This window comes from Andrographis paniculata, unplaced genomic scaffold, assembly GCF_009805555.1.
Source record: "Andrographis paniculata isolate CXL003 unplaced genomic scaffold, ASM980555v1 Contig37END, whole genome shotgun sequence".
NCBI lineage: Eukaryota > Viridiplantae > Streptophyta > Magnoliopsida > Lamiales > Acanthaceae > Andrographis > Andrographis paniculata.
Window position 1 is genome coordinate 7,542,602 of NW_026137570.1, and position 19,246 is coordinate 7,561,847.

The following is a 19,246-nucleotide window of genomic DNA, read 5'->3' on the forward strand; positions in this document are numbered from 1 at the left end:
TGAAAAAATGTTAAGAGCTCAATTTGTTTACAAAGGTGAAAGAACTCTCATCTCCCATTGGTTTTAAGATGGAATTTTTAGGTGGCTTGAATTTTGTGCAAATGCAGTCCAAATGTGCTATATATGATACAAGGTATCTTCGAACGTCTTACTACACTATTCGATGGATGCCATTGATATGCCACCTAGAGAAGTTTAGTTAAAGTTATACACTAATTTGAAGTGTTTAACATTGTATCTTTCTACTCTTCACAAATTGTCATATGCAATAAAGTTGTTCTAGTATATACAAAAATATTCAATGTATCTATGCTAACGTCTCCAATTTATTGCATCTTCTGTATAGTGAATTTTTGGTGAACATATCATCAATTAACATTAAGTTTAACACATTCCAATCCATATGGGTTAGCTTTGACGAGCTTAAGCATTGGGATAAATTTTTAATGGTTTGTGTCGATTCCTACTCGTATTCTTGAGTTAAAATTTATGATTAGATATTATATATTTCAACTATTTCCGTATTTGATTATGGTTGTGTTTGTCTGCTTCATGTCTCAGTTTCATCTTTTTTTGGGTACTATGCATCGCAAAGAATCTTCTTTGATGTTACATACTAGTTATAACGTGTTTCAAGCACCCATAGTGCTACTCAGGTTGGTGGTAATCATTCCCAATGTGCTATTCAAATTGCTAAGGTCAGTGGCAGAGCCAACGTTATTCCACTAAGAGGGTTGAAGGGTTTTGTTTAGGTAATAAAATAGAGATTTGATCATTTTAAGTGTTATTCCACTAAGAGGGTTGAAGGGTTTTGTTGAGGTAACAAAATAGAGATTTTATCATTTTAAATGGAATTGGTGATAAAAGTATGTATTTTGACGTATTCAATCAATATGAAAATTTTGATTTGGTAAGGATTGATTGAATCCGACCAGACAAACCATCGATATAATCTACAATGCAATCCATGTAACGGAAGGGGACAATGACTGAGAGGGCTAGAGAACCCCCCCCCCCCTATATGGTTCTGCCACCGGTCGTAATAAGGAAAGAGATTGCATGATGGTAAGGCAAAAGTTTATAAATAGCGGTTGCACTCACTCTCCTCATGGATGTTGTTTATATTGATTCTTGGGGAAAATCCTTTATCTTTGGTGACAATCATTGAAACTAAACATGTGGTATGTCTCTAATACAAAATTGCCAATATATTTTATCCTTATGTTGTGCTTTTTTCACTCAGGTAATCTTGTTGCTTGTATTTCCTAAATGTCACCTTTTGCATTTTGGAATTTTAAATTAGGTGCCTTTAAATTTCCAAGTACCTGTTGTCTTATGTCTCTACAAAACTATAGTTTTGCCTTTATTACAATTGCTTACAAGTGTATAGCCACTACTGTAGTTGTACAATCCACATCATTCATAACATGTCTTTTGATTCTATCCTACATGTTTTTGCATGTCCATTCAACATTGTTTGTTAGTAAATTAAGTCATTAAATTGCTCTATCATATTTCATGTAAATCTTTTTATAAGTAGGAATAATGTACGGGTTAGATGATTAGTGTAAAACATGAATCGTATTGGCTTTATTGTATCAGTCATACAACTTTCACTACTTGTGTTGCAATTGTTCCCTTAACTATCATTCATCCTCATTTCAGTCATCCTAGTTTGTTTAAATTGAAAGCAATGCATTCTAGCTTTGCGAACAATCTTGAAACTCATTTCAAAATAAAGTCAACAATTGGGCTTCTATGCTATTACATTAAGGTTATTTTGATTTCGGGGTACTAATTGTAATTGTTCTATTACGGAAAGGAAACTTTCACGTCCGATTTGGAAGGGGGGGAGATAGAGTATAGGATCCTATTCCAATTTTTCTTTTGCTAGACCCATAACAAAAAAACTCACTTTCTTGCCTTTATGACTTAGTTCATGTTTTTTTTTTCACAATAGCACACATTATGTACCTACATGTCCATTGCATAATAGAAAATTTATAACTTGATTGAAAATTCATTTTATTTTGCACTTCATGGTTAATGCAGTGCTCATTGAGTTCTATCTTGTCAATGTTGTCTTCCCCCATTCTTCAGCACTTTAGGGGGTCTGTGTTTCATCAATGATCACTTTTTTACCCAAAACAAATATTTCTCATGTGCTCGAATGCATTTTCTTGTGTTAAAAAATAATACCAACGCTACTCACTACACAACATTGATATTACCTTTCAATTGATCTCACATTCTTTGAAACCTCTCATTTACTCTTTCCTCTTCTTTCTCCCATGTCCCATGTCCTACCCATTACATATTATTCAGTAATTATCACTCTCCCCATGGTTTGTTTGTAAAAGTTTTGTTGCTTTCTACATGGTTAGAAATAGTCCACCGCTTGCTTTGTTTTGATTAGAAATAATTAAATTTGAATTGGATCACTTTGTCAGAGAGACATACTGGAGTTGGATGAGTTGTTCTTTTTTTTAATTAACTCGTATGACATTTTAATACTAGTATTGATCATAATGAAATTTGTGAGCTAAAACAACATTTCTTCAAGTAATTTACAAACTAACAAACTTGGGATAGTTAAATATTTCTTCATATCAAGATTGTTCCATGAATATTAGACCTTGCTAATTGTAGCAAAATATGCCTTGAATACAGTAAAACAAACATGCATGGATTTTGAAAACCTATAGACCCTCTAACAAACTTCTTCCAAATTAAGGTTCTTCCAAATTAAGGGAGTCCTTGACAACTTCCAGAAGATATCTAAGAGTAGTCGGGAAACTCATTTATCTTGTATTAGTCGACTGAATAATTTATGTCGTAAGTGCTTTAAGTCAATTTCTCAAGGCTCTACATAGTGCGCATTAGAATACCTTTTTCATCTTATAGAAGGTGAACCAACCATATTATAAATCAAGCCTGCAGTTAAGTTTTATATTTGTGTGCTAATTGGGTGTGATCACTTTCGATAGACTACCTACACTACAATCCTTTTGATAGACTATCTACATTACTAACATAGTACCTTATATAACAAGTAAGAATCGTATCATCATTACCAAATCTAACGATGAGACTCACTATAGAGTTGTGATTTAAGTAATCTTTGAACATATGTGGATCAAAAGTTGCTCTCCAAAATAAAGTGAGCTTAATTTAGATGAGACTATTTTGTGATAATCGCGTTGAATGCATACGTTGGTATTTTAAAAGACAATATATCATGTTCGATTGCCACTTTATCCAAAAGGTGTCATTTGGACGTATGACCACCAATTGTGTATTATGCCAATATTTTCATACTAGAGTTTGGAGCATATGATTATAAGCATGAGCTTGAACAATAACGATTGGTATTACTTTGTATCATAGTAGTAGTTAGGCTCACCCCATGTGATATTACGTTACACAACTTGCATTCTAACAATGTGAATCAAACCAAACGTATTCCTTAACTAAATCTATATTTTAACACTTCCAAACAAAGGCTTGGGACACTAAAAGTATGTCATTGGTACTAAGGTTGCTTTGTCGTAATTTTAGGGAGGGAGAGAAAAAAATGCCTTGAATAACTTTGAAACTAGTATGAATGATTGTGAACCGTGAATTGTTCCATGGATTCTAGTTCTAAGCTTCTTTTGGTCAAAATGGGTATCGTTAGGAGATGTTAATCCATATTGAAGGTGCTAATTGTATATAAAAGTACAATAAAATAGGCTATGGCTTAGGCAATCATGATCCTAGTAACCAAGTGTACATGTGAACCATTTATCTTTGTGTGAGTGCATTTGATTGATTAAGATTAAAATCATTTTGTAACAACCATCATGTTTGAACAACCTACAAAGCCAATGGCTTAGGCAATCATGATCCTAGTATGTAAGTGTACATGTGAACCATTTATCTTGGTAACTGTATTTGATTGATTAAGATTAGAATCATTCTGTAACAACCATCATGTTTGAACAACCTACAAAGCCAATGCATTGCTATTTGCAAGTTAAATATTGACCCTTACATGGCATGAAACATGCCCTTCTTTCGTTGTACAATAATTTTTACTAGGCACTTTGGACCTTCTATTTTTTATTTTTTTTTTTTTTAAGACAATAGGATTCTTCTTAGCTTCTTTCAAAAATTGGAAAAAGACATACATATCATTGATATATGCTGTCTATACAATCATTGTAAATTGACTCCGAATTATTTTAAGAAAAAACAAAAATAAAAATTGACATTCTTTATATATAAAGAGATTGGGGTTGATTGTGGTTTTCAATGCCTTACATTGCATTCATTTGCGTTTTTCTATACCAATTAACTAAGAAACTACTATTTTTTTGATGTTATCCAGATGGTAAGTACATAGACAATCCTCTAAAGGTTAATGTCAAATATGGTTGTGCTGAAGATGATTCTCTTGGAACCCTTTTTTCGGTAGACAACAAGTAGGGAGTAACAACTACTTGACGATTACTCAGTTGGTTACTTGACCCAATATTTCTTTTGTGAGCACATAAGAAAATTTTTGTAGGCATACATACACCTTCATTGCGAGGTGCAACACAAGGATGAAAGAGAAAGTTTCGAGCATCTCTTTTGGATTCCACAAAGGCTAGTCCTTTCCATATAAATAAACTAGTGGTCAAGTCCTAAGCAAGGGCTGAAGAAAGAACAATATTAACTACTTGCATGAAACTTTTTCATGTGGTTTTATTTTTTGTACTTTATAATCACTTGGTTCTCTATGATGACGTTAATTAAGATTGAAATTTGACGCTCATAAGTTGGTACATGTTCCATATTAATTCCCATACTCCATAGCAGAGTAGATTGTGTTTAAAGTTTCCAACTAAATATGAATATAGATTTCCGCACTATGAATTCTGAATTTTTTAGCTTTGACCCCTTCACCTATCCCCATAAACCTTTTAAGCATATTACAAAAGCCATTTTCTTGTTAATTATATTGAAGATTTAACACTTGTTACCCAAATTTTGATTCACAAAAAGAAAAAAAAAATTATATTGAACACACATTAAACAAACTAGGTACTAAGAAATGCGGTTGTAAGAATTTATAGCAAAGGAAAGCATAATACTAGTTGTGATACCCTTAAGTTTGTATGGAGTTTAACGATAGATCACTTATCAACAATGTGCACATTCCTTTTCGGGCTCCCATCTAAAGGAACTCTACAGTTACGTGTTAGCAAAGAGAAATTTAAAGATAGACGATCTCTTGAGAAGTCTTCTAAGATCTACACAAGACTTGCAGAGAGAAAATGGGATAGCAGGCCAAGGTGTTACAGATGGTATCCAAGTTAACCCATAACACCACCATAGTTACGAGAACTAATGACTGGCCTAACGGATAGAGTTTCTTGGAGTGCAACGAGCATGTTGTATTCATAAGTAAGGAAGAGTGTGATACCTCGAGTTTGTACGGAGCTTGATTAGACTACTATGTCAACAATATGCATATTTTTTTTCAGACAAACACAAAGAAATTTTATTGCTAAGCGTGCTTGTTCTAGAGCAATTTTAGGATGAGTGACATCTTAAAAAGTCTCTCAAGAAGCGCGCAAGTGAGGACAGAGTGTGGTGAAAGAACTTATGTTCAGCTATAGAGCCAATCTACAATCCTGAGCAACATGTCTTGTTTGTAAATAGATAAGGAGATAGCAGGCCAGAGTGTACACTCACAATCTTCGTTAATCTTTAATATTTAGCCCAAATCACAAGTTATCGATAGTTATCAACTACATAGACTTAAGTGTATATATGTATACATATATAATCATATGTTTCTCATTAGGTGTTGACAAGAACAGAAATAGATAGTTTGGACAATGAGAACAATGAGTAGATATTAATTGGATATTTCATTTGCACAAACTTCTTTTTAAATAGGTGGCTTGGTTAGAAGAAAACAACGGTCAACACTAGAATCTTAGCGCTTTATTCATGTAGATAAATTTACTTTCTCACTTATATAATCAATGATAAAGCACAATATGTAAACATTGTCAAAATACAAGAAATTGTAAAAAAACATGCGAGGAAACAAGAGATTCAAAATTTCCGCACCAATTTCATATTATTATTGAACATCTATTAAACAAATGGCATGTTTGATACATTTGGATTGTGTTATAATTGATTGTTGAGCTGTGTGAATAGGTTATATTGTAGCTATTGTAGTAGCATTAATAAGTGTTGGAGTGGACTGAGCTTTAAGGTTAGTTATATACATATATAGACAAACTTATATAATAATTGATTAGTGAGAGTATTCTGTCTATTTTGCTTAACTTGAATTAGAGCCATGGTACGGTTTCAATACCATCAGGTTGCCACGGTTTACTTTATCATTGTCGTCCTACCACCAACGCCCATTCATTAAGAGTGGTCTCCCTATAGCAAGTTCAACGATGATGTTTCTTCATCCACACATTCCCAAGCAAATAATCATTCGTTTCATCACATCACAACCATCAGCTATTTCACCATCCTCCACAATTTCTTGGCAGTAAATTTCAACATTGCTATCTTCTTCTACATCTTATAAACCAAATACATCTCCCACAAAGCTATGCAAAATTTCATCGTGTGTATCACACATGTCCTACATAAAACGGGCTCTCATTTATTCTATTCGATTCATTTGAGTTCTCTTTGAACCAAATATATCAGCCTCTTTATTCATTTTTCCATCATTGGAACCCTTTCTTGACACTTTGCAATGAAAAAACCATTTAGTGGCTCTACTTATGCCTTTGGGCCAAAGGCTGGTCAAGCAACATGTGGGACAAGGTTTATTAGATAATCGACTACCCCCATCAAACAAAAACTAAGGAAAGTTAAAAACGGCTTGGTTCAAAGTTGATGCCTTCTTATGCAACCATCTACACAATCTTATTTGATACCTCTCTACATCTCATCTAGCTTGATGGTTCCCATGTTTGATGATGTTTATGCTTGTACATCTATTCCTTATTCTTTCCTTAAGATGCAGAAAGCTCTACTTCATCTTTACTCATTCGAAAGAGGTTTAAAACCAAGCTAGACTAATTGAAGTGGAAGAAATTTTCTTGATGCATTTACTACAACAAGAAGGCCATACTAAGAGAAATAGTTTAAGTTAAATCGACATATCGATTTTGTTCATGTTGATCCTTCTTTGAAAGTAATTTTTGTGAACAAGTATCGACACAAACACAAAGAGTTTCCCTTGTAACAAGGTCAAAAAACATTTGATCCCCTAGTTCCCCTTTCCCTTTCCCTCGGGTATCATGTTGTTATGTCTATTAAACTATCTTCTGGTCCTTGGATTCTCAATTCATTTTATTTTAATCATATTTTTGGCAAGTCTCTACTTCCTTTAATCTAACATAAATCTAAATCTCTATCCTACATTCTTGCTGCATCGGATAATGTTTGAATGGATATGGCCTCAGATATTGGCACTTCACACCTCTCTACTTATAATGTTATATCGTTACTCTCTAACCCCTTCGTCTACTACCATACTGACTACTACTTGTGTCACCCATGTCTCTCCAACTCTGTTACCCCAATCCCTAAATTCATATGTATGATCTCGAAATTCCGATCCGCAAGGACCATGATTGGGAATTGTTCGTCTCATTTATTAACTTTGATTATGAGCTATGATCGCTCAAAAAGTAAAGGAATGCCTCATTTCTCAAGCATATCAATAACTAGCTTTTGTGCCCTATGAGCTAGCCTTCTTCGGATCCAAGCCATACTCTGTCAAATTTTAGCAATCATTATTCAACCCATTTTGAGTTGTTCACCTTTTTAAATTATGGTGCACTAAAAGAAACTACAAGTTAACATTAAAATTAATTGTAGTGAGACAAGTCTCCCAATTACTTCTTCACCTCTATGACCTCTCATTTTCAAGATAAGGTCAGACATATCAAGGTTGGTCATCAATTTATACAAGTGGTGTAATGTAGTTGCATTAATGGCTATGTCCCTTCCAGTGTGCATCTTCCCGACATCCTCACCAAGTCCCAAAGGTCCTTCTATTATGGTTTTTTAAGGAAAAAAGATCATTTCATTATTATTGATATCGAGGAACAGACAAATGCACATCCTCGTTTATAAGTGAGATCAGAAAGACAAGTTACGTGCTCCAACTTCAGGGGTTTGCTGAATGTATAGTTTGTATCATTAAGGTTAAAATGTGTCAAGTGTGCGCCACACCCATGGCCCATTACCCTTAAGAGTTTATGAATAATTTACATGTACTATATACCACTTAATTAGTGAAAATACTTTTCTAATTTAGATAACATTAATCATGAAAAATTATTTCACAAATCCTTAGTGCAAGACACCAAATTCTTCAAACAAACTAATTTGCGATATAACATGTGATATAGTAGGTTTCAAGTATCGTTAATAAGGATGGCCATGTTATAATCTAAAAGTTTACATGCTGTAGGATTTGGAAAAACTTGTATGAACTTAAATTTGGTAAAAGGTTACAATCTACTTGAGGATCATAAAATCCAATAGGATATGATAAAAGGGAATATTGAAAATGTATCCTTATCTAAGTGGATGTTTTGTACTCTAATGAGAACAAAGTAAAAAGATTATTATGAGAATGTTGGGGAATGGCAACTATTTTCCAATACAGTGACAATAATTAGTTACTATTATACAATACAAGTTTAAGAATGACAAGGCTATAAAATCAATAGTCGTGTATTTCAATGTGCAGGAAGGGTACATAATGCATTTGATTTTTAAACTCAATGCTATTTAGAAAAGGTAGTGGATTTTTTCTTTTTCCCCTTTTTTCTTTTTTTGTGGATCACAGACATTACTTCTGTTTATTGTGATAAAGAAGTGACAGTTTTGAAAAGAATGATAAGTTCTTAAAATAGCCACTGCTTCTATCAAAGATGCATGTAGTGTGTTTCTTCGACGATAGCGTATAGATAATCTTACAAAATCATTTGAACTGAATAAATTTGCTACACTTGCACTCACTAATTAATGTGCAGAACAAAAAGTTCTTGTAGCTATACTAGTTATTAAATTGGAGAATCAGAAGACTTGAGGGACCAAATTTTAATCATTATATTAATATATTAAATTATCAACATAGCCAAGGGGCCAAAATAAAGTTACATTGGGTTACAATATTTTATTAGAAATATTTGGGATTCCATAAAACCAAATTTTGCCAAACATGAACTTAAAATGTAAAATTGGGCTCATTTTTAGTATCTTCATTACACAACTAACAGTAAGGATCTAGATGCAGTCATGTATTATTCAAAAGGGGCAGGTATAGTCTTCCCACATTACAATTCGTGGTTTCGGGCATCACACTCAAGACCCAGATTTGTAAATGTATGGATATATGGATATATGTGCTGATATGTTATTTTGATTGCATTTATTCAAAATTAAAACAAAAAAAATAGACAAAAAATTCACTAAAGATGGACAAAATTCATCATTTAAGGAGATGCATGCAAGGAGTGAGAGTACCACATGAAAACATTTTTTCTGATAAAACGAACACTATTTCTCAATACTCATTTAAGCTATTGAAAGGTGTGATTTCAATTTCTTGGTGAAACCTTGAAGAATGTGATCATGTTTTTATGATTATTGCTCTCTCCAAAGAGAGAGATTTACTAATTGTTGAATATATGGCACAAGATCAAACATCTACAAGTGGCTAGTAGATAGACCTGACAATTGTGTTTATCTATCCGATTATTATTGCGTTATTTATTCCATTATAGTCTAATATAAGAAGTACAAGAAGAATGATATGATAGTTAAACACCCCAATACTGGGGAAATTCCTCTATTTTCTTTACATCGACTATTTGCGCATAGAGAAATTGTTGAACTGTTCCTAATGAAGAATTTCTTAAGTGTAACCATTTAATCTGTTACTTAATGAAATGGAATCAAAGTGCTACACCAGCACATATAATAATTCAAGTGAACCCCAGTTAATGCCAACCATGTTTCTGTGCTCGTGAACAGCCCTGGTCTAGCCAGCCAGGGATTTAATTTGATTGATTGTAGCAATTGAACTAGTAAGCTACCAGAAAAGTATTAAAGGCTTTTCTTGCTTGTTTAGGAAAGTCCAGTTTTGTGGCAAGCCTTGCTTGGTCATACAAACTAGAAAACTTCATTATGGAATCCTAAACTTCTATGAATCACTCAACTTGGTTGGCTGTTCTAATCTAGGAATTGCAAACCATTCTGAACTGACATGAAGAACCAATCAGTGGCCAAATTTGACAGTCGTTCCAATATTGGTTTCGGCAATTGTCTTGCTTGCAGCATTCATCACCGTGTTATCTTGTGGGTGGACATTATCATTCTCAAGTTACCTATTAAGCAACTCTACTCCAATTTTATTGTAGTGCCCGCAAATTAGCAATAGATGACAATATGACCAATATCTGCAGCCAACAGGAACTAGAAGCCTAGATCATTCGAGACATTGCTAACTTTACCAAGTAAAAATCTTATCTGCTAATCCCATGTTCAAAATATTGATAGTCAAGTATCTTTTTAGAATGTAAGGGTGTCATCCTACATGATCCGAAAGACGCCACCCATGCGGTTGACATTGTGCTGACGGAAACTTGGGAAATAGAACGTCGTGTACAACATTAATCTCAACCAGTTGTATTTGTTCAACCTACAAGAGTAAACTGATTCTAATCCCATTAAGCTCCAAAAGCATTAACAAATCAGATGTCATATCAGCTGACATTTGTCGTATTCTCTCACTTTTGCCTAGTCAATCCCATAGAAAATGGCTGATCATCTACTTAAGGAGTGACTAAGGTTTCAAGGTCTTTCTCTTCAAGCCACACTATGGGTTTTAAGCACTCAATTATCTTAAAACCAACCCCACAATTAAACTTCTTGTTGATCTAGGTCATTCAACTTATCTTCAATTGATTAATGACTTAATGCAACAATGTCTTCGCACCCAATACTCGTGAGAAAGTACTATGTTCCACCAACTGCATTTGCCAAAAGACATTGCAAGAAGGTATATGACTAGAATGAGCGAGACTTCTCATACTCGCTCAAAAATGGACCATTGCTAGGTGATGAATTACAAGGAAGGCCTTAATAATAAAAAGTGTGATAAATCAAATATAATCATTATAAATAGAACTCTTCAACCATTAGTCAATGCTAGCCACATTGCTAGTCCATAGGATGTCAACAAGGTGTTGATTTCCCATATTACCACTTTGAAAGCACACCTCAAACTCCATTAGTTAAGGCTAGCCACCATTTCTTGTCCAAAAGATGTCACCAATGTTTTCCATGTCAAGAAAGGTGTCGATTTTCCATATTTACCACTTTGAAGCACACCTCAAACTCCAAAACAGGCATCCAACTCTAGCGTATCACAAACCTTCTCACTTCACCATTTTGAAAATGCACTTCATGCCCTTCCAACATCAATTAAAGGCCTCTTAACCAAATGAACAAGTCCAAAAATAGGGCGCTATACCAAATTCTATCAAGCATTGGGTTTCCCTACTTCTACATTTAACCTCTACTTTCTTTCCTCAATTAATATTCCAATAAATTCTTTCCATGAACATCAATATTAAACACTCAAACATCATAAAAACGAACAACTGCATCTATGTTCGGTCTTGCTCTATCGCCCTCCTCTCCCATCTCTTACCCCATAGGAAATTACTATACATTTATGTACAAAATACATATATATAATATACGAGGTATGGGATAAGTTCAAGAAAAAATTTAAAATAAGTATATTATGTTGTATCTTATTTACTTTTATGTAGATTTTTTACTTTATGAAGGTACTTAATGTAGTTATTTTCCATATAAGAGAAAAGGTGGGAGTCAGCTTGGGGCAAGTTTGACAAACATAAATGAATTTGTACATTTTATATATATCTAATATAATGTGCTTATATTCATATTGTATACTTTTACGTTACATAGTTATTTCCTGGGATGGAAGAGGGAGAGGTAGGTTTAAGTAGGCATAGCATGAATGAACATATTACATCATACTTTATTAATATTTCCTTACTTTTATATGAGTACCGGACATATTTATTTCCCTTGGTTTAAGGAAGAGAGAAGGGTTGCGTGAGGTAGGGTTGGTCGACATAGATAGGGTGGATCATAAATGTGATTGAGCACATGGGATACTAAGCATACATAAAAGATATATAACATAAATATTTTAAACTAAATGTACAAATTTATATAAAAGTAAATATATAGTGGGTGATTGGGTTGGTTGGGTAGTTTCGATGCATAGATGTGTATTTTAAAATTGTATTATACACATTTTTACTATATTTAGAACTATTAAATTTTATGCATATCCTAAGTATATATTATCTATTTCATGAAATCTCCCATGGGGTAGGTGAAGAGGGTGAGTTAGGTGCAACATAAATGCCTTTGTGCATTTTTTTGGTATTAATTCTAAATCTACAAATGCATTAAAAGTCTTACCATTGGTGACATCATAATGCTTCCATCTCGATGTACAACTGCAACTAGTCCTTTTTCCTGAGACAAAGTACTTACCATCAATTCTCATATTTAGTTTTAAATATAACAAGTTTAAGCATATCTCAATTCCTTGGATAACGGTGTATAGTAGCTTTAAGCCTAATGATAAATTTAAATAACAAAAGAAGATGTCGTCTATCAATATTCTTCTCAATTAGAATAGTATTGCCACCCGCTATCGGGATCCTACACTGGCATAGATTCGGGCCCATAGTCGAGGATTTGAAAGTGAATCGTATATTCTTCTCCCACATTGATCAATCATCACTCACCGTATGAATGCTTTGTCTCTAACTAGTCCCCAACTATATTTACTAGGAATGTTTAATGAACCAAAATGGAATGGTTGTTTGTTGCATTTATAAGTGGTTGGGAAAAAGACATCGGTGCATCCAACTCTAGCACTTCTCAAGTATTCTTCCGGAATTCTAGTTAGACGAGCACTTCTATCGAGTATTCTTCGGATGGTATATAACATATCCTAGCTAAATAAAACATAAGAAATCTCTTGAACAAGCATGTTTATGCTCTAAGTGACTAAGTCCACACTTGTTTCTAAAGAACTAGACATCCTCAAGGCTTGTTCTAAATTTGTGCCTACAATATTCAATCTAGCTTGCCTTGGTTGCTAAAACACTTGCAAAATTGAGATATCGGTTACTACACATATATAGAAATGCACAAGCATATTTAGTGTAAATACAAATTGCAATAATTGAGAAAATTTTATCAACCGAACAACATAAAATGGAAAACAGATAACTCACTCATGGAAGCATGCAATTCAGCTCAACAAATGTGCAGATAATAAAAAAGAAGACTAACTTTCAGTCTTCAGCTTCCGTCAACAAGGATAACCGAAACAATCAAATTATTATTTGAATACAGCCCCTATAATCAAAACCTCCTGGAATTCATAAAGGACTGAACCATCTTTGCTTCCCATAAATCATTGTACATCAATAGAATAAGGCCACTATTAATGATGGCTTGTACTTTAAATTAAATAATAAACTCCAGCACATGTTATAACATAAAAGAATAAGTTTCAACTAAAATATACTTGCACTTAAATTGCGTAGCACCAAAACAGGAAGACAATTATGAGGTAAATCAATTCCTTGTGGTTGGAAAGCATTTTTGCCCAAGGTGCTGGTTTCCACTCCACAAAGAAAAGCAGAATGCATATTTGGAATTTGATCGCCAATTAAGATGCCATATATGAAAGATATCCTGAAACAGGGCATGTGCAGGAATTCACAATTTCAGGTAATAACACTTACGTAGCAAATACAGAAACCCAAGGATGGAAAAAAATCCCAAAAACAGCCTTTCCAAATTCAAACCTCTTTATCGCATCCATGATAACATGGATTTTTATGAGTAACAAGCTTATATTGAAGGTTACAGCATGGCAGTTCTGTCATTCCGCATGTACATTCCTTTGTATTGATTCCCATATTCTCAGTTACAGAAAAAATAAAAAGCAAATTAATAAACAGATTATTTAAAGGAAAACATACTGCCACCCCCACCCCCACCCCTCTCTCTCCAAGTTATTCTACATGCCATTCCATCCCAGAATTGATCACATTTTTACCAATTATTGACAGTAACCTCAATATTCAATTGCAGCTGTGGGCCATAGTGATGCTTTCTTTACATCAAGCAACCAAGTAAAATTGCACCTGATGCTTTCTTTATATCAAATAAGTGAACAACCAAGTAAGAGTACAATAGAACTGTAGGTATCTCTATATCAAACTACAATTATTGCTTGTGCATTACACATCTAATGAGTTATTTACAGATTAGGTTGTACTAATAGAAGCAAGAATTTGTAAATCCTGAAATTAATCCACCACAATTACTGTAACCAATTCTCAAGCTAATCCAATATTTTCCTCTTCAAAACATCAATTAAAGAAAAAAAATGCAGGAGAAAAGTCCCAGTCTGCTCTTAATCAAGGTTGTTTGGTTAAACAATTCATACTGTCCCATGTTACTAATTGTAACCACTCTCTTTTCTCCCATAGTGGAATAGGGTTCATTTCTATGTGGTAAAAATGGTGTAAGAAGGTGTTTGACCTCATCCAACTATTTATTAAACAAGGATCAAAGTTCTTCTGTTTGGTTTAACAACTCAGAATGTCCCCTGTTACTAATTATTACCTCTCTTCTCTTTTCTTTTTCTTTTTCTTTTTTCTTTTTTTATTTTGATCGGATTACCACTCTCTTTTCTCCCATTCGGATTACCACTCTATTTTCTCCCATAGTGGAATGGAGTTCATTTGTATTTGGTAAAACTGGTGCAAGAATGTGTTTTTGACCTTTCAACTATTAAACACAATGACACTGCAAAGTATATGTTCGGATGAGTTTGAACCAAGATAAGAGAAGGGAAGTATCAAGAAGGTCTCTGTCTTGTGCAACCTACTGTTTGTGTTTATAGTGCTCATTTACCATGCAAACTCATATGGCAACTTTTGCAGAGGTTCCTGCAGATAATTTAATGTATTTTTTCTATATATTTCTTAAAGGAAAGTTAAGGAAGCAAGTAGATATGGTCAGATTGAATTTTTTGGCAGAATAATTCATATAGATAATTGTGTGTGACACAACAGAGCAGTTTGAAGAGCAAAGGAACACTAGGTACAAGTTTATGCAAGCATCTGGTTCAAATGGTTTTCCATCTATGGAGACAAGCATCTGAGCTAACTCTAAGTAAGATGTAAGAATGGAATTGTTGAGTTCTAATACTTGCCATGTTTCTCTGTATTCGATGAATTCAGTTCCCAAGACTTGTTTAGTTATATCACAGCACAATCTACACATGCTTGAATGAAACTCATTGGAACTCTACCAGCTTGTACTACTAATCATAGTTCTAGTGTTAGTCCTCCTTCGAAGTAAGAGTTCAATTACAAAGGCACATTTACTTTTTATATCCTGTGGTGCTTAATGAAATGGTGAACATTTAGTGATGTGACTATTATTAAGGGTCATCGGCCATGAAAGTCAGCCACATCCCATCAGTGTGCTTCTAGCACAAGGATAAAGCTAAAGTTCGAAAGACTGGTACGGGACTGAGATAAGATAATAGAAGTAGTCACTCAGCTCTCCTCTAAAAGTTTGTCCTATATATAAACCGAGATCCTAAGCTTATTAATCATGTTCAGTATCATTAGCTTCTTTACTACATGTTCTAGAACTTAGCCTGAAAGCACCACTTTTTAATATGTAACAGCAATATTGTCAAAAAATCTGACTTTTCTTCTCTCTCTTAGATTTGCTTGCAATTAATATTTGAAGGCTAACAAATTCATCTATTGAATTTACTATCTGATACCCAACCAAACATTCTATTGAAGTAAAGGAAAAGGGAATCTTCATTGATCTTATTAGTAATTTTCAGTTTCAGAAGCTTCAACCTACCACTGTTTCTATTTTCATTTAACGCTTTCAATGTCTAATATCTAACTGGGGTCTCTCTCTCTCTCTCTCTCTAAACATGGTCTAGGATAAGGAAAAGGGGGTGGAGAGAGAAAACCCTGAAACATATAAACCAGGATGATTTCTTACATACTCTGAAATCTACGAAGTGACCTAGTTGCAACAATAACAACAAACTCAAGAAAGACCTAATATGTGTTTCAATCAATCAACAGGAGCTGCTCAAAGAGACCTAATTTGTAATAAAGCCCTCGTCTTCAATTCAACTCAATCCCAAGCAGAGTAGAGAAAGGAATTAAACTCTCCATCAACAATAGGTAAAGCGAAAGAAGACACACTATTAGAGAACGAGCAAATAAGGGTTGGAAAGGTAAGAACCTTAGGTGCCCAAATCTTGTCGCTGGAAGCAACGGCGAGCCATTCACGAGAGACCAAACGAGCTAGTGCCACGCTGCGTGCGTCAAGTTTGCTCAGAATCATCATCATGATTCCTGAGCCGAAGATCATCAAAGGATCCCGAGATTCCTCCTCCTCCTCCTCCTCATCTTCCACGCCGTCGGGCAAAAACCCAACCGGACCGCAAGCAGAGGTGAAAGAAGGAAACCCCGAGGGACCATCCTCCAATTCCCAAGTCGCCTTCCCTTTATTACGCTTACCCAATTCAGAACCACCTCTACGATCAGCCATCGAAATCTAGAAAAACAAACAAAAATCTACAATAAAAAGGCCCCCAGTCCGCAGGGGAGCTCAACAACGGCATAACTTTCAAAGCTTTTCCATATAAAAATAAAAACAAAAAACTTTTAAGTAACGAACTTTGTACACGTCGCCTCTGCACTGTGTGTGTGCGCGAGCGAAGGAGAGAGAGAAAGAGAGGAGAGGAGCGAGAAAGAGGGCAGGCGAGCTGATGCCACAAGATTCCGTAAAAAGACGACACAAAGTCAGTTCGAGCTGATCCCTTCTTATACATACATACATACATACACCCGATATTCTTTTTTTATTATAGATAAAGCAAAAATAAATAAATAAAGACCGCCATTGAAATGAAAACTTAGCCGTACAGAAATTGATGGCTATCGCGGTGCTCTGTAGACGCCTCGTCGTGCCTCGAACTCTGTGCTCTTTTCTTTTCCCTTCCGTCGTTCCTATGTGTCCATTTCTCAAACCCACAGTTTGTTTTGTCGTTTTGTTCTTTCGTTGCACCCTCGAACAAATATATTCTCTGTCTATAAAATACCGTTGTCGGCGATTATTTCATTTTTCAATATGAGTATATTTTATTTTAATGTAAAAAATAAATGTGTAATGATGGTTAGTGTGGTGCTTTAATTTTAAACTACATAGTAAAGATTACGAGTGTGTTTGTTCAGGGGATTGGATTTAATTTTTACTATTCATCCCATTTTTTTCCCCCAAAAACATCAGATCAAACTTATTTTTCATTTTTTATATTATACTAAAAATCAATTTTACATTCAAAACATCACATCAGCATCTATTTATACCACATCATACAACTATTCAAATTCAAAATTTTTATTGTTCAAATCCCAATTCAAAATCCAATCTCTCAAACAAACACACCCTATCAGTATTATTATTATTATTATTATTATTATTATTATTATAGATGTGAGTATTTAATAAGGATGTTGAAATCAATATAAGTCAAAGTAGAACAAAATGTAGGATATGGTATGATTGTCGGCTACGTTAGTACGTACGTATTAACTCATCACAGTCACCCGACCATGTCTATCAATTAATGCAAAACAAACAAAATTATAAATTCTATTTAGATACTCCTTTTAAAGTTTTTTTTTTTTTCTTTTTAAAAATAAAAAATCAAAAATCAAAGTTCCATCTAAACAAGAGTCTTTTGAAAATTAAAGTTTGAAATTTTTTAAAAAAACAAAAAAAATAAAATGTGAATAACGTCAAATTTTCAAAAATATTGAAGGTTTTTTTATTTATATTATATTGATAATATATAAAATATATTTGTATATAATTTTTTTAACTCAATGCAGGACTTAGAATCAGCCTCGTCCCGAAAAATTAAATAGTCTTTATTAAGCTAATTTTAGAATTTGTAGAACCGGTCTAGGCAGTTTACTTACAAAAAATTATTATTACATATTAAAAATATACATTAATATTCATTTTTTTTAAAAAATATGAGTGTGTTTACTTGGAGAATTTGTAAAGATTTTAACTATTAATCTAATTTTTTTTATCTAAAAATATCAAATCAAATATCTAATTTTTAAATATTATATTAAAAATTAATTTTACATTCAAAACATTATAACAATACTTATTTATATCACATCATACAACTATTCATCCCATTTTTCCCCCAAAAAATATCAAATCAAACACCTATTTTTATTTTTTATATTATACTAAAATTCAATTTTACATTCAAAATATCACATCAATACTTATCTATATCACATCATACAGCTATTCAAATTCAAATTTTTTATTATTCAAATCTCAAACAAACACACACTTAATAAACCTTTAGTATATAAATATATGTATATATATTTATATAGAAAATACACAATATATACATTATATAAATAGAATAAATACTAGTATTTTTCTGTTGTTTTTCCCAAAATTATTTTATTATATAAATAGAAAAGAATTACTCCTTCCGTCCACAATCTAATGTCTTACTTTCTTTGGGACGTCCAACAACTATTGTCCTTTTTTTTTTTTAAATACAAATTTTACATTTTTACCCTTCATTCATTTATTACTTTTAATTTCTATCATACACTTAAGGGCAATTTGTCCAAGATAAAAATTTGACAAATGAAGTATTACATAATATATCATCTATGTAGATTTTCAATTTTTTTTATTAAAATTTCAAACAAAATACTAAACATATAAATATATCATAAATAATTATAAATGTATTAATAATCAAATATATTTAATTTAAATATATTTCCCCATGTGGACAACTTGGGCTGCATTTAATTATGATTTATTTTTTAAAAAAATATATATATCTATATGCATAATAGTGAATATTATTGAAATAAACGAAATAAGTAAAGTCAAAATTCTTCGTTTGATTTTAAATTAAAATTATTTTTAATTAAATTGATATGTTTTTAATAACAATATATTATTTTCTATTTAAATATATAACATT

General features: G+C 33.1%; 1 protein-coding gene across 1 annotated transcript in view; it reads right to left on the reverse strand.

Annotated features, from left to right (window-relative positions):
• The window catches only part of LOC127250517 (uncharacterized), a 59,261-nt gene extending 42,012 nt beyond the window's left edge, over positions 1-17,249 (reverse strand). The window contains exons 1-4 of the mRNA XM_051273846.1: positions 17,133-17,249; positions 16,885-17,026; positions 16,447-16,761; positions 12,556-12,612 (exon numbers count right to left, since the gene is read on the reverse strand). Of these exons, the coding sequence (XP_051129803.1) occupies positions 12,556-12,612; positions 16,447-16,755 (366 nt within the window). The 5' untranslated portion in view covers positions 16,756-16,761; positions 16,885-17,026; positions 17,133-17,249. The remainder of the gene's footprint in view (positions 1-12,555; positions 12,613-16,446; positions 16,762-16,884; positions 17,027-17,132) is intronic.
• Positions 17,250-19,246: the final 1,997 nt, after the last annotated feature.